The sequence below is a fragment of the Podarcis pityusensis genome (assembly GCF_964106645.2).
Source record: "Podarcis pityusensis genome assembly, chromosome: 12".
NCBI classification, from domain to species: domain Eukaryota; kingdom Metazoa; phylum Chordata; class Lepidosauria; order Squamata; family Lacertidae; genus Podarcis; species Podarcis pityusensis.
The window spans coordinates 27,727,772-27,754,076 of record NC_138037.1 but is presented as its reverse complement, the minus strand read 5'-3'; the positions used below and the strand labels follow the sequence as shown (position 1 = coordinate 27,754,076).

Sequence of the window (26,305 nt, the reverse complement as noted above, 5' to 3'; positions counted from 1 at the left end):
TTCAAATCCTCTCCTTTACTCTCTGGCTTGCTCATTACAGCGCTGCCTTTCCAAAAATACATTGGCTATGAGCTCAGAAGCCACTGAAGGAGAGATAATGGTACTTGGGCTCAAAGCAGACATGTCTTTTCTTTTCTTAATTGGTGCAGTGTCTGTGTCGCTTCCAGAATCCTATGATTTCAGCTTAAGCAATCTGAGGAACTGAGCTCACAAAACCAGTATGGGGCCCTGATTCAGGTTGTGATTCCAATGGGTATCTGCTGTTTGCCCCCTGAATGAACCATTTGCTGTAAAACTGCATACTGGGGAACAAATGGGGCAAGGGGATTTTAAGCAGGAAACTAGGACAGAGCCACTGTCCAGAAAAGGAGTCCATTCTGGATCAGGGTGAATCTGTGGTCTAAACCACTGAGCCTCTTGGGCTTGCTGATCGGAAGGTCGGCGGTTCAAAACCCCGTGATGGAGTGAGCTTCCGTTGCTCTGTCCCAGCTTCTGCCAACCTAGCAGTTTGAAAGCCTACCAGCATGAGTAGATAAATAGGTACCACTCTGGCGGGAAGGTAAATGGCATTTCTGTGCACTCTGGCTTCCATCATGGTGTTCTGTTGTGCCAGAAGTGGTTTAGTCATGCTGGCCCCATGACCCGGAAAGCTGTCTGTGGACAAACGCTGGCTCCCTCGGCCTGAAAGCGAGATGAGTGCCACAACACCATAGCCACCTTTGACTGGACTTCACCGTCCAGGGGTCCTTTACCATTACCTTATTACTGCTCACGTGCTTTGTCATCAAAATAAAGTAGACAGTTTAAGCACCTGTTTTTAAAACAAAAACCCCCCCAATAATTCTGCCTTTATTCTGCCAGAGACCTTTTTGTCCATCTTGCTCAGTTCTCTCCACACCACTGGTCTTCAGCTGATGGGTTGGGACCCAGTGGATCAAAGCCTGATCCAAGGTGGGTCACAGCAGGAGCACTACTACCAGTATATGGTAAAAGATTAAGAAATGAGTCCTCAAGTTCATATTTGGATTATGAGTGAGTCCTGAAAAAAATTGAAGATGCCTGATCTACACTAACCAACAGTGGGGTTTTCCAGGATGTCAAACAGGGAGTCTCTCCCAGCCCTACCTGCAGATGCTGAAGATTGAACCTGGGCCTTCTGCATGCAAAACAGATGTTCTGTCACTGAGCTATAGCCCTTCCCCTGAAAAGCCCTTAGGGACTAAATGTGTAGCTGTTCGAAAAGGAATTTTTGGTGCTGGGGGAGCAACCACCCCATGCCAAATAGCAGAGGGTAATTTTAGTTGGAACAATTACACCAGAAAGCTTGCGTCTTCCTTCCCATGGACTGTTGTCCTGATTCCCCCCAATTGCACCACACACACACACACACACACACACACATACTAATTAATGCTAGAAAATGAAATTACTCAACTGCAAATGACATTTCTAGTGTCACAAGTAGTTTGGCCCTAAGGTGGCAGGTTTTTTTGAATAAGCACCAATTACGAGCATTCCTCAGCAACTTAAAGACTATAAAATTATAATCGCCCCCCACAGCACACACACACATGCCTAAGCATTGTTTCAATGCTGAAAGGGGAAAAGGTGTACATTTGTTCTCTGGTTTCTATATATGCGTTTTAGCTTCTAATGTATCTGTGATTAAGTGCGGCACTTTTAGAAGGAGCTAAGCTTCAGAAAGACACTTCAGATAACATGGTGTGGAACAGGGAAAGGAACATTTTTAAACAGTGTTATTTTTAAAAAAAGGAAAAACGAGAACAATTTATTCCTTCTGAATATTGGAGAGGGTATAATAGAGGAACAGACAGAGGGTGGCAAAGCACCTGCCTCTACATGGTTTTCTTCTCCAGACAATAGATGTCTCTACTGCAGCCTTCCTTGGCCTTGTGCCCCCCAGATACTTAGAACTACAATTCCAGTCAACCTAGCCAGTATAGCCAGTGCACAGGTGTTATGGGATTTGTAGTCCAACGACTTCTGGAAGGCCCCAGCATGTGCCTTGCCTCCTTATAGCCTTTGGCCTCTTTGACTGGGGACTATCCCCTGCTAAATACACTCAGTTGTTAGTTCTATGTTACCTGCATTTGGACAGTCGGCAACATTTTTCACCTTCATCCAACCAAGGAGGATTCATCCTGAACCAGATGCTCTACTGCTCCTGTTGGCTATTCCCCAGGGATCAGTCGACAGGAATTAAGGAGCATCCAGTTTAGGGATGCAGATAATATCTTACAGGCCATAAACTCAGTCTGGTCCTGAGAATACAATTTGCCGGGTCCTAAAATATGTGACCTAGGAAACTGGACCATCGGTCCATGTTATTTTCCCTTGCTCCCAGCTCTAGCCTTACTATTTATTTTTACAAAGTTCCAGAGGGTCAGCTTCATGTTTGAATCCATTTAATTTTACATATCAGTGATATGAGTTATGAACCGTTTTCATGTAATGCAATTTCAATTGATCTCGTTTCAAAATGTCTGTGGAAACAAAATATATGTGTGTGTGATATTTGAATGTTTTACAAGTTCTTTTTTTTGTAAATAAAATAAATCTAAAATGATGGTTTTGTTCTTACAGGTCAATTTTTTCTTTTTGCTTAACATTGTGCGAGTTCTAGTAACCAAGCTAAGAGACACTCATCGTGCCGAGTCCAACATGTACATGAAAGCTGTCAGAGCCACTTTAATCCTTGTGCCCTTATTAGGAATTCAGTTTGTCATTATTCCATGGAGGCCAGAAAACAAGCTTGCGGGCGAAGTATATGATTACATCATGCATATATTAATGCATTACCAGGTATGGGTCTGGTAACACTGTGGTTTTTATGTTGTGGTTGTTATTTTTTTAGTTAGGTATGTAAAGATGGGGGAGAAATTTGTTCGGATGTCAACCCAATTTGCATTTGCTTGAACCGACATGTGAACTGAATCACAAGCATCCATTTTCAATGTGTACTTCTCTGAATTTTGTGGTGCAGTTCACCAACCAAGCAATGCACACCAAGTATTAAGTCAAAGTGCACGCAAAAATACCTATCTTAGTGAAAACAACATACAGTGGTACCTCGGGTTACATACGCTTCAGGGTACACACTCTGCTAACCCAGAAATAGTGCTTCAGGTTAAGAACTTTGCTTCAGGATAAGAACAGAAATCGGGCTCCGGCGGCGCGGCAGCAGCAGGAGGCCCCATTAGCTAAAGTGGTGCTTCGGGTTAAGAACAGTTTCAGGTTAAGAACAGACCTCCAGAACGAATTAAGTACTTAACCCAAGGTACCACTGTACAAAAAAACCACCCATTGAATTAAGGGAAATTGCTTGTAACTTGCTATCCTGATGGTCTCCCGAGTTAACAAAGAAGCTACAAGGGGCTGAAATAGAGACTGTCTGTTGCCATTTAGAAATGTAATAGCGTTTTCTCTGCAGAATAACATCCTCATCTGGAAAATAACACCATGAAGTATCCCCTACCAGGTTTCCCATACTAGAAGTGCCTCTGAACTATGAGAGTCAATTCATCTCTAGCTCTTTACATCATCTTCCCTCTTTACGAGATTGTCCTTATCACAGACCAGTTTCAGTCAGAGCATTTGATGAGGATCCTGTCTCACTGTTCAGTAAGCTCATAAATGCTTTAGTAGCATGAGCTAGTTTTGTTGCAACAAATGGGGCAAAATTGCCATATGTAGAAAGTGGACAGCTTAAAAATAAGTGGTAAAAACATAGTGGTCTGAGATCCACCTCTCTATACCCAGCTCAAATCCTATAGCTCCACATTAGGAGGCTTGAGGAGTTCTGTTTTTGTTAATCTTGATGAAAACTGACCAGATTTCTACCTCCCTGATGTGTGTGCAGATGGGAACATAATTCTCCTTAGGATTCTGCCCTTCTCTGTATTTTGTGATACAAAATTCTTCCTTGAAAAATGGTCCTCATAATGTGGTTTTAGAAAAAAACATATTTTAAGATAAAACACATTTAGAAAAACATATATTGAGATAAAATATGCACTTCATTAGTATTTTGTGATAAAATAGAATTTATTTGTGCAGGTGTTTTTTTTAAAAAAACCATTATTACTGTGGAAACTGAATAGAACATACAAATGAACAAACATGTGAAATTGGCGTGGGTTGGAAATAGATTGCTCCATCTATCTGCAGTTACACAGGTGGTACTTAACAAGAATAAGCAAAAACAAAGTAAGTGAAGTGCTGCATTAGTCAGAGACAGGTATTTAATTAGATACAGATACAGAAATGTGGAAGACTGAACTCAAGTTTGGAAAAACAAGACACTTGAGAGAAATCAAAATTAACAGATTCACCCAACCCTGTTTCTTCATTTAGATTACATTACAGATAAATAATGGTATATATTAATTAAGGCACAGGAAGCTGCCTTTGTAACAGGCCAGACTATTTGTCCATCTAGCCTACTATTGCTTAATTAGACATCTTTCTCCTCAGCTACTGTCAGAAGCAGCTCATCAGGTGAGGCCGAGCTGCTTATGCTAGCTTCACAGCAGGTGGGTCACTACTGCTTATTGGGAGGGGCAACAGGGAAGTCAGCATGGTGCAAACGCACCAGCAGTAGTGCCAGATTGGCTGTGCAGGTGTTTGTACTGCAGCAAACTCTACACCAGCTCATTCCTCCCCCTTCAGATAAGCAACAGTGATCTACCTGCTGCAAAGCCAACATAAGCAGCTCGGTCTCACCTGGCAAGCTGCCTCAGAGCTGATGGATATGAGGAGATGAGAAAGATCTGCCTGCCTGGCAAGCCACTTCTGCTTGCTACCTGAGATGCCAGGGATTGATTCTGGAACTTTCCACATGCAAAGCATGTACTCTACTACTGAGCCATGGCCCATTCCCAAACAAATTTATATATTAATGAATTAAATCCTCGTTAATTAGGATTTATTAGCAATTATTGCTATTGACTTAAATAAGCGAAATGCAATACAAGCTGGGCAACTTAAACTAAGTAATAAGGCACAGTCTTTATATGGTGGTTTAGAACGTTCAGACCATTTCATATACTTTGTTGTTTAGTCGTTTAGTCGTGTCCGACTCTTCGTGACCCCATGGACCAGAGCACGCCAGGCACTTCTGTCCTCCACTGCCTCCCGCAGTTTGGACAGACTCATGCTGGTAGCTTCGAGAATACCATCCAACCATCTCGTCCTCTGTCGTCCCCTTCTCCTTGTGCCCTCCATCTTTCCCAACATCAGGGTCTTTTCCAGGGAGTCTTCTCTTCTCATGAGGTGACCAAAGTATTGGAGCCTCAACTTCACGATCTGTCCTTCCAGTGAGCACTCAGGGCTGATTTCCTTAAGAATGGATAGGTTTGATCTTCTTGCAGTCCATGGGACTCTCAAGAGTCTCCTCCAGCACCATAATTCAAAAGCATCAGTTCTTCGGCGATCAACCTTCTTTATGGTCCAGCTCTCACTTCCATACATCACTACTGGGAAAACCATAGCTTTTACTATACGGACCTTTGTTGGCAAGGTGATGTCTCTACTTTTTAGGATGCTGTCTAGGTTTGTCATTGCTTTTCTCCCAAGAAGCAGGCGTCTTTTAATTTCATGACTGCTGTCAAGCCAAATGTAATGACAAAGCATAGTTTTATTACTGAGTGAGCAAGTACAAACCTTGGCGGAAAAGTAATTGCGTGTGCTGCCATAATTCCATTATAATGTGGATGTTAGTGCATGCATGGAAGTTGGGTGCTCACAATCCCAATTCTGCCCTAGGCAGGGGCGTAGGAAGGGTGCGGGGGTGGCTCACCCCGGGTGTCACCTTGTCGGAGGTGACAAAATGGCCGGCAGTACTCACCACAGGGCCTGCAGTGCACCTGAGCCATGCATCTCAGGTGCCCACAGGCTCTGTGCTGTCTGCCCACTGCCTCCCCTCAGCTGTAGAGCGGCTGAGGCCCCGCGCCTCGTCCCTCGTTCCTCCCTAAGAGCACTGTGAGTCCCAGGGCATCAGCTGCCCTACAGCTGGGGGGGGGGAGGCAGCGGGTGCAGAGCGGACGAGACGGCGCCACTTGCCCCGCCCCTATGGGCAGTTCGCCCCAAGTGCCTGAGAGGCTTCCTCCACCGCTGCCCCTAGGTGTTTATATTAGCATCTGAATGTGGTTTTTCGCTAATGAAAATGGTGATTCCCTAGATATGTGTGAGTCCCGACTGCAGATTTACTGCAACATAGCTGTAACATAATGTGGGAGTCTGACAACAACTTACTGTTGAAAAGCACTGCTTTGTTGTGGGGTAAATGTCGTTAAAATGTGTTCAGCAGTCAGATCATGTGAACTGTTTAGCTACAGGGTGAGTCTTTAAAAGAGGCCCCGTGAAACATGTGTACTCTGTATCCACAGGGCCTCTTTTAAAGGACTCACCCTGTATTTCTCACTGTGGGTGTCTGGCATTTTTGCACCATCTTCTTTAATATCTTAATATAATATAGCCACCAATTATCTGCAATATAATTACCAATTAAGCAAGGAGGACAGTCGTGTCGGGGTCAAACTGTCAAGCATTTACAGATCTGAGTTCCATGCCATTTCACCCTTTTTAAACAAGTCATAAAAAGAGGCCTCTCTTCACCTTCTTGTACAATGTACAATGGCCAGGTTCTTTACTGTGCATTCATTTTTAGTACCCATTTACTGCTTTTCCCTTCTGTCTTGTAGAAATAACATCACTTTTGGACACATTTTGCCCTCCACATCAGGCCCCTTTTCTCACCTCGGACAAACTCCTCTACAGAACTGTTAACTAAAATCTAATTTCAAGGCCATCTGAGCAAACTCCTCATCTTTAAGCCATGATCCCCATTATCCTCTTGTGAAAGACAATATGGCTATATAACTGCAAATGAGAAGAGAATTTAGAGGGATAAGAGCAGGAAAGGAGGAAATTGTGTGACCCAAAGTGTCTTTCGTTAGAGAGGATAGGGGCACAAATGAGAAAGACCTGTGTTTTGGTGTTGGAAAAGTACCGTAAAAGGTGCACCTAGTTTTTGGAGGAGGAAAACAAGAAAAAAAATATTCTGAATCTCAGAAGCCAGAACAGCAAGAGGGATCGCTGCGCAGTGAAAGCAGCAATCCCTCTTGCTGTTCTGGCTTCTGGGATAGCTGCACAGCCTGCATTCGCGCCATAAGACGCACACACATTTCCCCTTACTTTTTAGGAGATAAAAAGTGAGTCTTATAGAGCAAAAAATACAGTATATCTGGCTGCAGTCTGATGAACACCTGTAAATACTCAATTGAACACAATAAGATTTACTTCCAAGGCCACATGGATTGAACTGCCTTGTACTACACATTTTGGTAGTACAACATAGCTTACTATTGTGTGTGCCTTGTGAGGTGTCCTTTTCAAATATGAGCTGCAAGGGGGATGAGGATCATAGGAACACTTATGAAGCTGCCTGATACTGAGTCAGACTACTGGTCCATCTAGCTCAGGACTGTCTACATTGGCTTGGCAGAGGTCTCCAGGATTTCTCACAGGGCTGCCAGGGATGGGACCCGAGACCTTCTGCATGCAAAGCAGATGCTCTACCATTGAGCTACAGCCCCTATCCCTCTGTCCTTAAGAACAATGGTGTGGGGAGAGGTTAACCCATTCCTCATGCAAATATGTTCATGACAAAAATCAGGAGAGAAGCTGCTACTGGCACAAACGGAAGCTTATGCCACAATAGATCTGCTTGTCTTTTAGGGGTCATACGTGATGTGTTTCTGGTCCTTTTTTCTTTTCTTTTTGAGAATGTATAGCAGCTTTTAAACCAATGTACCACGGATATCCATCTCTCATTTAGTGGATATGTTTCTCACACAAAGACGCCCACTTTCTTGATTCTCTTAGTTGAGGATGTGCCATTGATGGCTTCGATATGGGGTAAGGGGGAGATAACCTGGCAGATATCACTGTTTTGTCTTTCAACAATGAGAAGCTGTAATTGTAGGACAGTTTTCTTTGGCTATATTAGAGTCCAACTATACAGCATGAAATGAAGGCGGCATTAAATTTTGTATCATTACTTTGCACCCTAAGCAGCCACGGCATAGATAAAGAAAGAGTCTGAATAATTTTCTCTCTTTTCTTCTTCTTAGGGTTTACTTGTGGCAACTATTTTCTGTTTCTTCAATGGAGAGGTAAGCATATGAAACAGCGGAACTTTATGTTATGGCAATTTACAAGGCTGTTGTTCACTCTTAGTATAATAAGGATTACTTTCTCCCAAGCTCATGTCAGATTGTCTTGGATAATCAACCAAGCTGCTTCTTTGAAAATAATGAAAAAAACACGGTTTCTGTTCCATGGAAGTCCATGTTAAGAAATTGCTGCTGGGAAAACTGCATTTCCCAAGGGTCACTGGGGCATTTCTTCCTGGCAGCACACTGGTCAAGAGATGGGAGAGATCTCTCCTTCCTTCCTTCCTTCTTGGGGCTGGAACACCATTACTGCTGCCCAGCCAGGTATGTGCTCTTTAAAGGGGGAAAAGCCATTTTGGTGTGTCAATGCAGAATGGAGTGCTGCGGATAGAGGGGGAACTTCTCTCCCATAAACTTTGTTAATGTATCTTAGGAGCCAAGTCCAATGGTTATTCTTCCTCCCCCCCCGCCTTTTCCAACAGGGCTCAGGAGATGGTTGTGGGGGGGGGGGACTTCATCCCTTGCACTGTCTTAAGCTGATTTATCTTAGGATCCAATGTCATAGACTCTTTTCATTTTTTGAATAAATCGTGACATTTTTGAAAGCTCTTTTTTAAAAAAACTTGATTTGTGGCAGACACTGTAAAGACACACTTTGAAAAACACAAGCCCAACATCCCTTACCACATCTGGAAATAGTTGCATGACTGTTTGGATCCTGGCTATAAAATATAATACCATAAAATGGTGACACAGAAAGTGTATGTATATGTCATTAATGTGTCTGAGTATTGACTACAAACGTCCATTAGTATGATGAAACCCATACATACAAATTCCTTGTGCTAAATATTATGAGAAGCATTGAAAGGCTGGCTACATAGCATTCATGTTGTCCAGCCTTTCGTTCACACATTTAATAACTGGCACTGGCCTTCCAAAAGTCCATGGAAAGCACACACACCCGCCGCCACCCCCCAAAAAATCATTGAACCAGTGTTCTCTCACACTCTCATCTTGTTGCATCAATATTTTATATGACTTTATGTTTAGATTCCTCCTCTACTATAATAATTAAAAAAACATTGGGGGAAGAATGTCAAACATCCCTTCGATATCTATTAGAAGTATTTCTTGAAAGGCCATGTAAGAAAAGGGGAGAAATAAACTTAATGATGCTGCAAGATTATTTGACTTCCTGCTGGAAAGCAAAAACTCACACTCCCCTTATATATGTGTTCATTCAGTATCTCGAAAAGAGCAAAATTGCAACCACTACCTTTAACCCTGGGCAGAATGTGACAACAGACATAGAGTCTGTATGAGTGGTTGGGAACTCCGGCTCTGCCCATTAAACTCTCATCAACCCTTTTATAATCCTAAAGTCTGCAAGCTGAACTATAAGAATAGAGGTTGGTGGCTCATGACAGGAGTGGGGAACCTCACTCAGGCCTGGGGTGGAATGTGGCCCTCCAGATCTCTTTATCAGGCCCTGGGAACTCTTCCCTACTCTCTCCAAGCTCATATCTCTCACTGGCCCTATTTTGCCCCACAAGTGTTTTTTGCCTGACTGGAATGTGTCGAACTGTGGCACTGCCTCTTTGCTCGTCTGGATGGAAGACTGGGGGGGGGGGGGGCGTGTAGAAACTAGTTTGCTGTACCAAGGTAAAATTTACACTTCCGCTCCACCTGCTTTTGCCTGTGGCCCCAGGAAGGTCCTTGGACTAAAAGAGGTTCCCGACCCCTGGCTCAGAGGAGATCAGTATCCACACAAAGCCACAGTGGCTGTTGTGAGAGCCAGTGTGGTGTAGTGGTTAAGAGCGGTGGACTCGTAATCTGGTGAACCGGGTTCGATTCCCCACTCCTCCACATGCAGCTGCTGGGTGACCTTAGGCTAGTCACACTTCTTTGAAGTCTCTCAGCCTCACTCACCTCACAGTGTGTTTGTTGTGGGGGTGGAAGGGAAAGGAGAATGTTAGCCGCTTTGAGACTCCTTCGGGTAGTGATAAAGCAGGATATCAAATCCAAACTCCTCCTCTTCTTTTTCTTGTCTCAAGAAGGGCGTGCATAAACTGGGGTCCATTTGAACATCAAGTTGCCCCTGTTGTCTTTGTGTGACAGCTCTCACAGGAGGACCCTACCTGGAAGTGAGGCATCACCAAAGGTTCCTCCAGCTGCCATGGTCTCCCTCTCCCAAACTTGGCATCATGTTCTGCATAATTAGGCTGCTCAAAACTGCCACATTGGGGTTTTGCTAACACACCAGTGCCAACAGCCACTATTCCATTTTGTTGCACTAGCACTGTAGCGACATGAGGAAGCCCTGCGGCCATTTTACAGGCTGCTATGTGCATTGGACCCACCCAGACATAACTGCCACAACATCCTCACAAACAGCTGCCTGACATAAAGAGATGCATTTTATCTTTTATTTATACAGGACGGCTTAATGAAATGAAAGCTAAGAGGAAAGGAGGAAATCCTAAAATTGCTTGTTGTCGTTTTCTAGCTATAATGAAGAAGCAGCCAATGACACATTCTTAGTGATGGGGGAAATACTGTATGTCATCGTTCTGAAGCTTTGCCAATGTATTAATTAGGATATACAAGTTGCGAGATAGGAATTCCTGTTGGAGCTGTCAGCTTTTTCATTATCTGTTCTTACGCAGAAACCCAAAGGCCTAGTTTTCAGATCAGAGCTGTGCATGAATACATTATCTCCCATAGACAGGTTTAAAATATTAAATATCCATACAAAATGTGTTTCCCAAGGCCTAAAGCATTTGGGTTTGCAATCTGTGCGTTTCCTTTGACTGGTTAGAATCCATACAGGTGTTTACAATGCGAGCCTGTGCACGTGTGCTGAGAAGTAAGGCCCCTTGAGTTCAGTGGGCTTTATTCCCAGGAAAGTGTTTGAGGGATTGCAGGCCTCAATCTGAATATTAAAAACTGTGTTTTATTGATTTATTGTTTAGAGCCTAAAACTAAAGCTTTAATATTAAGCTGACTTCCAAGAATTGGGCTGAAATCCTTCAGTTGGAAAGGCAGTGGAATTTTAAGGCAATTAACATCTTAACAAATATGTTTCCGGTTAGGCTGTATATTATTTTAAACTCAGATATCCCAGCTTTACTGATTTTTTGGCACAGGTGTTAGTATATATAGATTTTTCTTCTTTTCTAAAATCTTAACTCATATAAAAGGAGAGAGGGAACCTGTGCTCTCCAGATGTGGTAGGATTACAGTTTATAGCATAAACAGGATGGGGAGGAGAAGACAGTGGCAAAACCAATGCATCAGCGTTGCCAATTTGGCAGTCAGGCCAGTGCGTTGGCACTGCACTGCTGCCACCCCCTCTCCCTCCTGCCAAATTGCAGCAATGCTGCTGATGGGAGGTCAGGTAAGTACTGCCATTGCTTCAACCACTGCAGGAATTAGCTAGAGGGATAAATGGGTCTGTCTTGCTACAAAGCAGCTCCTTATGTTCCTTCACTTTGGCGGGGCAAAACTGATCCTGGTTGTTGAAGGAAAATGAACTGGCCCCTCTGGTTGTCTCTTCTGGAATGAGGGATTCTAAGAGATTTCCAGAGGCTCTGAATTGGGAAAACAGAATAATCTGAATCTGAATTGTTTTATCTGACACCTGCACGAGTTCTCTTCTAATTATACAGTTCTCTGGAAAAAAACAAAACACCTATGTTATTATTAAAAAAACCAAACCAATATATCTCTATAAAACCCAATATATTCTCTGACCAATATAAAAACCCAATATATTCTCTGACCCAAAAAGAAACTTGACCCCCATGAAGTCTGCCCATAATTTCTCACCTCTAAGGGAAGGGGAAAACAATGTGCAGTCTTTTTCCTGCTGACTTAGAAATCACATGGTTTTATCTCCCACCCCAAATTTGGATCCGATCAGTTTTAAGCACAAAATTGATGTGTGTGTTCTTATTGAGCAAATTGCTTACTTGAAATGTGTCTCTTCTACTGATTACTTCATCACTTAAGGCCATCTTTAGATGTACATTGCGTTTTCCCAGCATGCAGACATACAGGCAGGCATTTGTCTGTCTCAGGAGACACCTGCTGCGGCTGTAGAGACTGATACGAGAGAGACATGTTTTGTTGCAGCTGGGGCAAATAAAGGTGTCTGGTGTGCTGCTACAAATGTGCCACATAACAGTGGTGCAGACGTAACAGTGGCGTCAACCTACTGATATTTTTCTGAGTCTCGATACTGAACTTAACATTACACTATAGTTTCATAATAATCTGTGGTTTCTCTTATTGGAAGTGCTGAGAGTTGAGATGTTGCATGTCTTATGACCTGAGGTCAAGGCCAGGATCCAGGAACCACAGACTTCACATCCCAGTTTTACTAAGAACTCACTGTGTGGCATTTGGAAGCCCTGTCTACATAGGCTCCAGTGGTACAGGCACTGCTAATTTTGCTGGAATCTGTGCTTCATGCTACTACTTCCTAAGCAAATAGAACTATCCTGTATTTTTTTCCAGGGAGTTTTCAGCTATCGAATTGGCCTAAAGCAAACTGAGTTTGAGGGTAAAAAGTATAAATCAGAAAGAGATATGTCAACTTCCCCACCTTCCCCATTTTTTAGTTACACAAGAAGTTGTTTTACATAGTCACCCCACTGACCCATCTAGCTCAGAATTGTCTACACTGATAGGCAGAAGCTCCCTCTGTCTTCAGAATGGGGTCACTGTCAGCCCTACCAGGAGATGCTCGGGATTAGACCAGGGACCTTCTGTATGCAGAGTATAGGCTGTAACACAGAGCTATGGTCCTTCCCCTATGAGAATATAAGAGCCCTGATGGATCAGGCATCAAGTTCATCTTACCCTGTATCTAATTAGATGCCACTAGAAAACTCCCAAACAGGGCATTAAAGGCAGTTGCCTGATGTTGCCCCCCATCCTGGCAAAGCGTGTTCTCCTTTATGGAGAGCACGTGTTGCGGTGGTGGCCGCCAGGACACTCCAAAGTTGGGGGCGGGCTAATTGTTCATTGGCCACTGATGCGATTGGGGCTTCCCTTGTTGTTGGGAAGAAGTTAATGTTGCCATTTGTTGATCGACAGCCAGAAATGCTAAAACTCCTTACACGAGGCTAGGGCTTCCTCTTTTCGACCGTGCATCGGATTGCCCGTCCCCCCCTCCCTAGAATTAGGGTTGTTCGCTTTGACCTTTCTATGCCTGTCATGGGGGTCGTCTGCTCTTGGGGCAGGAGCCCGGTAGGAATTTTGTCCATCTGGCTGATTGGCTGGGGCCATTTGGTTTTTGCCTACTGCGTAGCAAATCGTCACAACTTGTAAGGTTGCGGTTAGGCATTGGTTTATGGTTTGGTTGGTTGAGGGGCAGTGGTTGAGTGCCTGCCCTTGGTAGGTTGAGTGCCTGCCCCTCTAATGCTGCTGCTGCAAGGGATTCCGTTAAAGGAATTGGGGGCTAACTATTGCTTGTCCACTCTGTCAAGGGGGCTCGGGCCATAGCAATGAGCTCCTGGTTGCATTTGGGGTGAGGGCAGGTTCCCTGCTCCATCGCTACCCCCAAGTGTATTCCCCTATTCTGACTTTCGCATCGTGTGGAATGTCAGTCTGTCCCCCATGGTGGGGGCAGATAGGCGCAACCAATGCCTAAGCAACCATTCACAAATTTGTATTTTAATAAAGTTGTGGCCAAAATTATGCCAAAAATCTTAAACAAAAAATTCTGTGTGATGTGTGAGTTATTGGGGTGTCCCTGGGGACCTCGACACATAACTGGTTTTCAGTGACATGGAAGTCCTATTTTGCTACCACAACTATTAGTCATTTGATAGACCTGCATGAATTCTATTTAGTCTACCTAAGCTGGTGGCAATCTCCACATCTTGTAGCAGCAGAAAACTCCATAAGTTAATTCCTGCCAGCTATTCTTGTCCCCGTGAGCTGGCATCTTAGTGCCAGTAGTGCTTGCTTGTTGCTAGCTTGGACCGGCTATTTAGCTTAGTCACTTTTCCCCCAAAGCAATTCACGAAGTGGGGCAGAGCTGCTACCCTCAATTTCCAGCACATGGGCAATTGTTGCCTACTGAGAGGGAAAGAGGTGAGGCAGCAGGGAGGCTGGCACGGTGCAAACACTGGCAGGAGTGCTGGATTCGTTTTGCCCATGCATTTGCACCACACTGCCCTCGTACCTGAACTCCTGACCAACTGCCACCTCATTGTGCTTCCTGCCCTCTGCTTCCTCAGCTAGGCTGCTGCCCTCACATGAACTGGAGGATGTCATATGATTCCACCACTAGTCTGTAGGTCCCTGGGGAAGCATCACATAGGAAAAGTCTTAGGCCAACCCTGGTTGAGTGATAATCTAGTTTCTGTGTTCATTTTGCAGGAAAACACAGTTGATTTTTTCAGCACACTTTCAGAGAACCTGGAAGAATTCTGGTTTCCTCTCCCAAAATTTCGATGTTGTGCCTTAGATTCAGTGCAACCAGTTAGCTTAAAGCTTGGGAGCCGCAGCTCTCCATTCCTTCCAGTGAAATTGTCCAGCTAGCCCTTGCCAGGTGCATAGAGATCAAAGTTTTATTCTCTGGTATGGCTCAGGAAAGGAATTAATAATAGTGCAAGAGGAGCTCAGTTTCTCAGTGATTTATTGCTTATTACTGGACTGTTTGCATGAAGGCAGAATCAGGTGAAACTGATCCAAAATAAATGGTTTCAAAAACAATGTTCCATATCTGCGTTTGGAACAAGTGATTCAGCCTTATTTATTCACAAATGTTCAGTACCAGAAAAGCTTTGTCTAGAACACTGAAAGAATAGCTCTATTTCATGTCTTATAAGCCTAGCCATGTCAGATGTAAGTCCGATGTAATTCAATAGGGCTTACTCCCAGGTAAGTGACATTAGGATTGGAGCTTTAATCAGTGGGAAAACATAATGTCATTTGTGTTCAGCCCTTGTCATGGAAGGTCTTAGGACATACCAATTAGGAAGCTAGGCGAGCACTGTATTGCCTCTCTTAAACAAGAACAGAACAGTAACTGGAAACTCATGATTCCACCCAACTAACTAAGTCCAGTGCTGCCTAGTGTCTAAACTGTATGGTGGCGCTATCCACACAGCCCTCTAAGAGCATCAGTCTCACTGTTACTGAAAGGGGAATGTCTATTGGCTGGCCGTCTCCTCTTTGTGAGATCAGTTTGAGAGGACCAGGCAAAAGTGAATGAACGCAAAATAACGTTTATAACACAAAAATGGTGCCTGTACACCTGCTGCTACCATGTTGATGGTGTTTATGCAGCCTGCCTGCTTTGCATAGATAATATGTGTTTACAGAGACTGTGAGGAGGAGATAATAAATTACTGAAATTTTATTTCAGTAGTTTACTGGAATTTTTTTACTAGAACCTCAAGCTCCACCAATTGGAGTGTGGTACGAAATAGTGGATTGGGTTCTAACAAATTAACATATCTAGAAATAAGAAACAAGATGGCTCAAACAAAAATTTCATTTTTACAACATCCTAATCCTTTCAGATATAAATTTGGATGTCTTCCTGGTTGTCCGCCCAAGCTTTTCAGCACCCTACTTTGGAGCAGGCTGGAGGCTTTTTGCTATTACTGTTGTGAGCCAGAAATCTTTGCAGGTCTGTTGCAAATATTAATCTCCTAGCCGACTCTGGCTTATATGCACAGGGTTTTAAAAACTCTTGTTTATTAATATTAAGTCTGATCGTTTAGCACAAAGCTTTCCCAATTAGACCGCAGTCCCTTAGGGAGATTCAATTAGGCCAGCATATTTATAAATAACTGGTGCAGTGCGTCGTAGCTGAGAGAGTGAGCCATGATATAAGAAGCCCCCTAGGCGGACAGGCAAATTCTCCATTCCTTTGCTTCACCTCTTCCCCTACAATCAAGGGATTATGACACTCTCTTTCCATGTATACTGTAAGAAATCCAGAGATAATGTGTGTGAAACATTTTGAATATTCAGAAGTATTATAAACAGTAGGGTTGTGTCTATGTAGAGTAGATTCACTGAAATTAATAGGTTAGTCAAGGTAATCAATTTCAGTGGGTCTCCTCTGAGTAGGACTAATGTCGGATAAAACCTGACAGCTACAATCCTATACATATATACCTGGACATAAGTCCCTTCTAGGGCATTTACTTTTCAATAGACATGAGTAGGATTGCATCATATTGTTATCCCTCTGCCAGTTCATTCAGAACAGATGTATACTATAAACAATGCCTTCCTGGGGTGAGGAGGGTGAAACTAATGGGAGGCTGTGATCCCCCATCAGGAGGCCATTCTGGAGCTACTTTTTCTTCAAAATACAATTGCCTAAGCCTGATTTTTAAAAAGTGTTTATAGTAACATACAGTCAGATTCCAGTTGTGTTAGGTAGGGCTTTCTAATAGTAACACTGTTGGGTAGGTAGCCTTATGCACCGCACTGCTCATTTGCCTATCAGTCATGTTCTTTGGCATTAATTTCCACCATGAAAAATCCAGCCAGCAAATTACATTACATTTACATTTCTCTCACACACTTTTCCTCCAAGGAACTCAAGGTGGTCTCTTCCATTCCTCATTTTATCCTCACACAATCCTCACGTGAGGGAGGTTAGGCTGAGAGACTAGCCCAGTGAGTTTTGCAGTCAAGTAGGCATGAACCTTGGGTCTCCCAAGTCCCTAATAACACCACACTGGCTTTCCAGTGTTCATGGTCTGTTTGGGGGAAAATAAGCTAATGCCTTCCATAATCAAGAATTGTGCATTAATGAGACAGAATGAATACAGAGATGATTTGTGAATCTTAAACAAAATGCGTGGTGTTTGGGGGAACAGCCATTATTCAGCAACGCGCTTTGAAATCTGCATATGAACCACTTTGAACAGATGGAAATTAGGATCTCTTTCATATTGCTCAGTCTCTGCCCTTTCAACATTCTTCAAATACTTCATTTTGTATTTGAATAGCAAATGGCTAGACTCAGAATATATTATCAAATATTGCAGGGGAGGAAATCTATTAACAATGCTAACAAAGTGGCGTTGGTAATGCTTGTTGTATCCACAGCCTTTAAGAATCAAGAAATGAAGAATAAACAGCTGAACAAATGCCTTTCAGCTTTGCTGCATTACTAGTTTTAGATTCAATGCTTTAAAATTTCTATTCAGTTTAATTTTCAAAACATAACTTTCTTTTTTCTTTTTTACTTCCTGACTGGACCAAAACAATCCTTATGTATATGTCTCCTTTTGCATTGTGGCTTTTGTTGATAACCAGCAACATGGTTGGCTACCTGTTGTTCTTTTCTGGACTTTAGCAGCTTAATCTGGGAAAACCGTTTGTTCTGCATCCACATTATTTACATTGCAATTATTTGCTCAGAAGTAAGCCCCATCGTGTTTGGTGGGGCTTACATCCAGACAGATCTGCATAGGATTGCAGCCTTCAAACCTTTTGCTGGGTCTCATTTTAAAATAAATTGTTTTCTTTTTAAGAAAAAGAAAGATTCTAGCTTCATGGTTGCATCATGAAAATTAATATTAAATTCTTTTTTTGAGGGGGCCTTAGGCAAAAGGAACTTCAGAAAAGGTTCATACTGCCAAAACTTATTTAAGGCTTGCTAGAGAGGTTAAAAGCAACAAAAAAGGCTTTTATGGGTATGTTTGTAGCAAAAGGAAGAACAAAGAAACAGTGGGGTCACTCAGAGGAGAAGGTGGTGAAATGCAAACAGGGGACACAGAAAGGGCTGAACTCCTCAATGCCTTCTTTGCCTCAGTCTTCTCCGATAAAGAAAACAATGCCCGACCTGAAGAATTTGGAGCAAATGATTCAGCAGAGGAAACACAGCCCAGAATAACTAAGGAGATAGTACAAGAATACTTGGCTAGTCTAGATGTATTCAAGTCTCCAGGGCCAGATGAACTGCATCCAAGAGTATTAAAAGAACTGGCAGATGTGATCTCAGAACCACTGGCAGTCATCTTTGAGAATTCCTGGAGAACAGGTGAAGTCCCGGCAGACTGGAGGAGGACAAATGTTGTCCCTATTTCCAAAAAGGGGAAAAGAGAGGACCCAAATAATTACCGCCCAGTCAGTCTGACATCAATACCAGGGAAGATTCTGGAGCAGATCATTAAGCAAACAGTCTGTGAGCACCTAGAAAGGAATGCTGTGATCACCAATAGTCAGCATGGATTTCTGAAAAATAAGTCATGTCAGACTAACCTGATCTCGTTTTTTGACAGAATTACAAGCCTGGTAGATGAAGGGAACGCAGTGGATGTAGCCTACCTTGATTTCAGCAAGGCATTTGACAAGGTGCCCCATGATATTCTTGTAAAGAAGCTGGTAAAATGCGGTCTTGACTATGCTACCACTCAGTGGATTTGTAACTGGCTGACTGACCGAACCCAAAGGGTGCTCATCAATGGTTCCTCTTCATCCTGGAGAAGAGTGACTAGTGGGGTGCCACAGGGTTCTGTCTTGGGCCCGGTCTTATTCAATATCTTTATCAACGACTTGGATGATGGACTCAAGGGCATCCTGATCAAATTTGCAGATGACACCAAACTGGGAGGGGTGGCTAACACCCCAGAGGACAGGATCACACTTCAAAACGACCTTGACAGATTAGCAAACTGGGCCAAAACAAACAAGATGAATTTTAACAGGGAGAAATGTAAAGTATTGCACTTGGGCAAAAAAAATGAGAGGCACAAATACAAGATGGGGGACACCTGGCTTGAGAGCAGTACATGTGAAAAGGATCTAGGAGTCTTGGTTGACCACAAACTTGACATGAGCCAACAGTGTGACGCGGCAGCTAAAAAAGCCAATGCAGTTCTGGGCTGCATCAATAGGAGTATAGCATCTAGATCAAGGGAAGTAATAGTGCCACTGTATTCTGCTCTGGTCAGACCTCACCTGGAGTACTGTGTCCAGTTCTGGGCACGACAGTTCAAGAAGGACACTGACAAACTGGAACGTGTCCAGAGGAGGGCAACCAAAATGGTCAAAGACCTGGAAACGATGCCTTATGAGGAACGGCTAAGGGAGCTGGGCATGTTTAGCCTGGAGAAGAGGAGGTTAAGGGGTGATATGATAGCCATGTTCAAAGATATAAAAGGATGTCACATAGAGGAGGGAGAAAGGTTGTTTTCTGCTGCTCCAGAGAAGTGGACACGGAGCAATGGATCCAAACTACAAGAAAGAAGATTCCACCTAAACATTAGGAAGAACTTCCTGACAGTAAGAGCTGTTCGACAGTGGAATTTGCTGCCAAGTAGTGTGGTGGAGTCTCCTTCTTTGGAGGTCTTTAAGCAGAGGCTTGACAACCATATGTCAGGAGTGCTCTGATGGTGTTTCCTGCTTGGCAGGGGGTTGGACTCGATGGCCCTTGTGGTCTCTTCCAACTCTATGATTCTATTCTATGATTCTAACTAAGGAATAGCAAACCTCTTATGAGACAACATTCTTGTCAATGCCATTTTATGTTCTCCACAATTGACTGGACCAACATCCAGTACATTATGGGGGGGGGGGGGGGACGGTGATGACTATAAAAACATATCACTCAAGTCTACTTGTGGCAGCCTCAGTGCACATCCAAAGAACTCAAGAGTGCTGGGCCTCTGCCCATGAATGCCAAAAGCTGGTGCCAGACCTGATCTTCAGCAGCAAGATCCCCATTTATGAAAAGCTAAGCACACTCATTTAATCCTTTTTTAAAGGAAGCATGCACTGCGAGTATATGGTTTACTGTAGAATATATACAGTGGACTGGATCCAGAAAGCCCCATGCATGAATGGGAGGGATTTCTGCTCACACATAAGGTGGGTTGTCAACTGTCCCTTCTGCCGCTCCCAGTACCCCTTCCCACATCATTCTGGAGGGTCCCCTGCCTAACAGGAGCGTTAGGACTTGCACTTGCACGCCAGTTCTTTGGATCTCACCTAATGTATTAAGCCTTCCAAGATTTCACCATCACCTTTTGCAGTTATACCCCCAATGAAAGTAGCCACCATACCAGCTGTTTTTTTAGAGGGAAGGCAAGATTTATCAGCCACTGTGTTAGAATCAATTCAGATTATCCCCTTCTATTGCACTAGCCTAAACTCTGTTGTCTTATATCTGCAGGTCCAAGGAGCTTTGAAGAGGCAATGGATGCAGTATAAGACCCAGTGGGGTCAAAGACGGCGAGAACATTGTTCTACACGATCTACCTCCTACACAGCCACTTCCATCACGGAGGTTCCAATTTATCCGTACCACCACGACTCCAACAGTGAACAGTTTAATGGAAAGTATATAGAAGACTCTGAACTTGTTGCATTAAAATCTGGAGAGACGTCTGCTTAGCTTACGAATGAAGGACTTCTTATTTATACAAGGAGGAGGAGACTTCAAGGCGACTGCAAAAGTGTGCTCAGTCAGGTGCATATACAAGCAACAGGTGGCAACAGCTCGAGTCTGAAAGAAACAGATGTGGCAGATGGCTCCAGTACTCTTAAAGGCCAATAGGTCCAAGGCTAGAGCTAGCCAGTGAGAAGCATGGAATTTCACTAGTTTTCAGAACTTGACCATATGAAATGAGGGATGCACTAATAAAAACAACAAGCATCCATTAGCTGTCCCATGACAACCTGGGAGATGCCATTGTTTCTATACATGGATCTTTGTTCTCCAAGCTGAGCTAAAAGCGTATAGGAGATGGTTAACAGCTATTACATTAGATACTTTCTTTTTACACTCAACCTTGGAACCATAAACATGAACTATTTCTCAGCATCCTGGAAAGATTTTGATCTTTGAATTTAAGTAAAAAAATCTTAAAGATTTTTTGCATTTAGAGCAAAACAATAGGAATCATTCCATTATATTTAAATCCTCACTGTCTCAAGAGGATTTCATGCAGTATTATTCTGACATCAAGCACAGTCAGAAATGAAGGTAAAATATTTATTGTGCCACAAGCATTCAAAAAGACTAGCTTGCCTAAGAAACAGACTGTTCTGTCAGAGTATAATGAGCGGACCCAAGAGACTTTGTTCAGCATTCCATATACTGGTTGCTTGATATTAATCATTTATTGGGAAATTGTCAGCCATATTTTTCAGTCCAGCAGATATAGGGAACAATTTTTCTCTACAAATAAACTGTGAAATGTACTTCAAAATTAGTTTTTTTTTCTTTTTAAAATTGATACTTCTGAGCTTCTGAATACTTACAATTTTACAGTTGCTTCTAAATATTCATCATTCATTTTGCTAATGAAGTCATAACTCTTAAGGATAAGGAATACATAGAGGGGTTGTCCACTAGGTACTTAAACTTTTGGACCCCATTTATACCTCATTGCACATGCCAGTTCAATGTGGCTTCTAAACACACACACGTATTCAAATGAAAGAACCATATTGGAGGGGGAAGAATTTAGTGGGTTGTCCAATTTCTGCATTTCTTTTCCTGTGGACTAACAAATGCAAAAGTCAGAGGTTCTACAAACACATCCCATCTCTCCCTCCAGCATCAGATAATCAAGAGGCATTATTACAGTTAAAGGACCCATTCAAGCCAGTCAAAAGCATTTCAGTCCCAGTAAATTTTGTCATACATTCATGTTCAAAGCACTTCCCATAAAAAAACAAAATCTGAATTATTGAGATAACTGGATCCATAAAATAAGTAATATCTTTATTATATTAACACTTGATTTAGCATATACCAACATTTAAGTGATTATCAAGGTCAGATAAGAATACCCACCTTCACATCCAAAAGTAGTCCCGAAGCTGATGACCTTAGTACCTAGTAACTGCTCCCCGCCCCAAACACATTACAGTGGTACCTCGGGGTGTGAACGGGATCCGTTCCGGAGCCCCATTCGCATCCTGAAGCGAACGCAACCCATGACTGTGCGTCTGTGCATGCGTGGGTCACGATTCACCACTTCCGCGCATGCGTGTGACGTCATTTTGAGCGTCTGCGCATGCGCGAGTGGCAAAACCCAGAAGTAACGCGTTCCGTTACTTCCGGGTCGCTGCGGAGCACAACCCAAAAGCGCTCAACCTGAAGCATATTCAACCCGAGGTATGACTGTATTAAATTACTCAAACAAAATAGCAAGAAAACTCCCCTCAGAGTTCTTCAAGAAGCAATTCCATTATGCAGACTTTGGAGGGTTGGGCAAGGTAGGTGGGAACATGTGTTCCCCATGATGGCCAACACCAGAGTCTCTTTCCCCTCACAATTTGAAGCAACACTCTTATGAGGAGAGCAAGAAACAGGGGTCCAGCCTGGAGAAGGGGCGTGTTCTGGGAAGGGTCCCAGGGACCAGCTAGAAAGGCTGGCTAATCCCATCCATTAGCCTTGGCGTTTTAGCATTGTTAGATCTACTTAAGCCTAACATTACACTCATTGTCCTAAAGAGAACACGAGGTAGTTGTATTGCTCCCGAGTGTTTGATGAGAGAGTATTACTGATTATTTTTCAGTATTCAGCAAATGGCCCAAATCTCTCAGGCAACTTTAAAGGTAAATTCTATTCACAAGGAAGTGTTTTGAGGGTTCTAAAACTGTTTTGTGGCTCTAAGTCAGCCTCTCCTCCTGCATTGCAGGAGGTTGGACTAGAGGACCCTTAGGAGCCCTTCCAACTCTACAATTCTATGACTCTTCAACCTGATGTTTTGGACTACAACTCCCATCACCCCTGACCATTGGCCATAAGCTTCTACACACAGGATGGGAGTAAAGGCTCCTCCAGCCCATGTGGAACATTTTGCACAGCCCTCCCACATAATCCCATTTAACGTGTGCAGTACAAAGTGTACTGATAGGCATTAGATTGCCAAATGTTAATCAAGTGATAAGAGGATATTATAAGTTGTCTCATTTCTGTGATCGACAGTGAATAGAACTGCAGTGAACAGAACAATACCAGGCCATGATGAACCGACTTGAACAAAAATTCACAGAAACATTTCTGCATATTGTAAATTTGTGGTCACAACCCTATGCAGACTGTGTCCTGAACAGCTGAAAGTGTGCAATTTGTTAGACTACACCTTTTCTCTGAAGAGAGAAATGAAGAAAAGGGAGATTGTGCAGAGGTTTTGAGGTAAAAGAAACCAGATAATCCATCCAATGTTATTGAAATCCCATTTATTTCAACAGAAGTCATTTAGGTATATCCATAACAATGGAATCTATATATGATTGGTAATGTCATCTCCTCTATGTTCAATAGTACTTATGCCTAGGTAAATGTGTATAGGATTGCAGTCTAAGTCTCCTTCCATAGAAATCAGTGAGATTTTAAAATGTGTAACTTTGGTTCGATCGTGGCCATAAAGTATGTTCCATCTGGTGTCATAGTTTCTCTCCAGTAAATTATCAACCAATTGTACATGCAAAGTATATGATAAACTATATGCTTGCATTTTAAAAATTCATTCTTGCCTTGGCACTAGAATTGTTAGATTGAGATACTGGTGACCAGAATACATCAGATCTACAAAGATTCAAGTCACTGAGGTTGAAATTCAATTTAGTGGCTGGCTTGGTGAAGAAAATATAGCCTGTCAGATTCATTAAATGCATAATTACATCATACATCACAGAATGGGACCAGATTTGCTTGAGCTGCATCAAATAATAGGAAGTGTTTTTGTTTTGTTTTGTTTTTTACCAACAAGATCATCTTCTTAAACTTTATTCCTAACTTTGCTAGGATGTAGTGAACAAAACCGAGAAACAGTTTTAAAAATCAGATCACGTTTACTGGGAATGTTATACTTCTGATCCCTTTTATCCTTATTGTGATTTAGCATATCGGTACAGTAGTTCTATAACTTTTCTTAGTGCAAAAAAATGGGCTATTGAAACAGAAATGTACATAACGCATAAAAGTCCTGAAACCTGTAACATACTTATCTGTACGGAATTATTCACACAGTGTATTATATCATTGGGAATTTATTATATTGCCATGTTTTTGTATGGAACAATGTTCAGCTTTGTGATTCATCAGCTCATTCTACTCATTGAACTTTGTTCATATTACGAAAGATACTTCTGAAGATCATTATTATTTTTTGTACAATAGATCTGTTCTATATCAAAAGCTACATCTGAAGGTTACCATCGCCAAAACTCTTCATCTTATAAGCCTTTAATGCTGGGTGCAGTCTTGTAGACTATACATTAAGATGAAATACCTCATGCTTACATAATATGTTCTTTATTATCAATGTATCATATTGCATTAGGGTGCCCTGGGACCCTAGGTCATAAAGTTAATGGTAATAACACTGAGAATGTGCAAAATAAACTCAATTGGGAAGGACAATAGACCTACACCAAAGAGGTTGGTCAGGTTTGCACTGTTGGAACACCAAATCGCAATAGTTCAGTCATGGACACCAGTAGGATCTGAACTGTTGTATAACTGGAGTGCTCATTTAAATGCTGTCAAATTAAGCTTTGCACCATAGTGCACAAATACACAATGGCTTATATTGTAAGATAAGCAAACATAAGGAAGTTTAGAAAATGAAAGTATTCCGTCCCTTCCTTTCTTTGCAGTCACTTTCAAACACAAATACACACGGATCAGAGTCCCTGCTGGACAATGTGTGGGTGCCCTAGCTCACCCCAGCTGAGAAAGGCATTTGCCTGATAGTTAAGTCTTTATTGACAAAAGCACTTACAACAATTCCTTCTGCGTGCGCACGCACACTCACACACACACACACACATTCCAGCCACTAGGCAGTTGTTCCTCACATCTGTGCCCCACGAAGCAATTGCAGCAACAGTGAGAGCTCACCCCTCTGCCTGCTTATATAATAATGCAGGCTTCCTCAAACTCAGCCCTCCAGATGTTTTGAAACTACAATTCCCACCATCCCTGTCCACTGGTCCTGCTAGCTAGGGATCATGGGAGCTGTAGGCCAAAAACATCTGGAGGACCAAGTCTGAGGAAGCCTGTACTAATGGGTTGCACACTCACAACCTGAGATCTCCTGCATGGAAGTTGCCTGCATGGTGGAGGAAGGTGGGGAATCTATTGACCCTTCTGTCACCAGAACAGCTGCTTCTTCCACCACATCCTGCGCACCTTCCTTCTTCTCAGACTGCCCTGACTCTTCCCCAACTCCTGCCTTGTGGGCAGCACCAAACCTTATAAATTACTGGTGCCCTCTCCTGGGTCTCTCCTTTAGCCCCCTACCTCAACAACACACTATTCGGAGCCCTAACAGTGGGATGGAAGATTTGCCTTAAATCAGACTTAGGATCCAAGACAAAGTTCACAGAAGAAGAGTTTCCTGTCCCCACCCCATCCTATGTTGTTCAGGAAGAATGTCCCCTGATTCTGTTGTGAGACTTTTGCAGAGGTGGGGAAATGGGGGTTAACTCCTTCCATATGTTTCCTTAAGTTTATTTATCTTAGAGTCCAAGCCACTGTGTACAATGTGGGGATATTGCTGAAAAGGGGAATCCCATAAATACATTCTATCTCCCATATTCGTTTCTCCTTTTATTGGCCAATCCTGTGGCAAAGAGCCTGAAATATGGGGACTGAAAATCGAAAGAACAGCTGTATCCTATACTGCAACTCTTCTGTGAGGAAAGGTTGCAACATTTGGAACTTCTATTTTTGAGAAAAGGTGAGGAAGAGGTGGCATGGTAGAAGTTTATAAAATCATCTTTTATCAGGCTTTTTATTGTATTTTTTTTTTCAGAATTCAAAAATAGCTACCAAATACAAAGTTGTTTAATGCATAAAATGCAGTGGAAAGGGTGGGCATTCTTGGTGAGACAAATAAACAGAATAAAAAATGCATTCCTTTTTTCTTTCTTTTTTTGAGGCCCTGTATAACATTTCTGCAATGAGCACCTGCTAAGCAAAAAAGATACATTGGGCATATTCTACAGTCATTCATAAACCAAGAGCATAATGAAATATGTATTCACACAAAAAGGATATAGATGTTAATTGGGTGTCTCTGGGCTCCGAGTTAGTTGTACATCATGTCAATATTGCAAGAGCAAAGGATTTTATAACCTTAGTATTGAGCAGGCTGATA

The 26,305-nt window shown here is 42.6% G+C and overlaps 1 protein-coding gene across 4 annotated transcripts in view; it reads left to right on the top strand.

The window, feature by feature from the left end:
• CALCR (calcitonin receptor) overlaps nucleotides 1–26,061 on the top strand; it is a 144,958-nt gene extending 118,897 nt beyond the window's left edge. For all 4 annotated transcript variants that reach the window (XM_080975643.1, XM_080975644.1, XM_080975645.1 and 1 more), the window contains 3 exons: nucleotides 2,605–2,823; nucleotides 8,154–8,195; nucleotides 20,356–26,061. In XM_080975643.1, the coding sequence (XP_080831769.1) occupies nucleotides 2,605–2,823; nucleotides 8,154–8,195; nucleotides 20,356–20,577 (483 nt within the window). In that variant the 3' untranslated portion in view covers nucleotides 20,578–26,061. The remainder of the gene's footprint in view (nucleotides 1–2,604; nucleotides 2,824–8,153; nucleotides 8,196–20,355) is intronic.
• The last annotated feature ends 244 nt before the right edge of the window (nucleotides 26,062–26,305 follow it).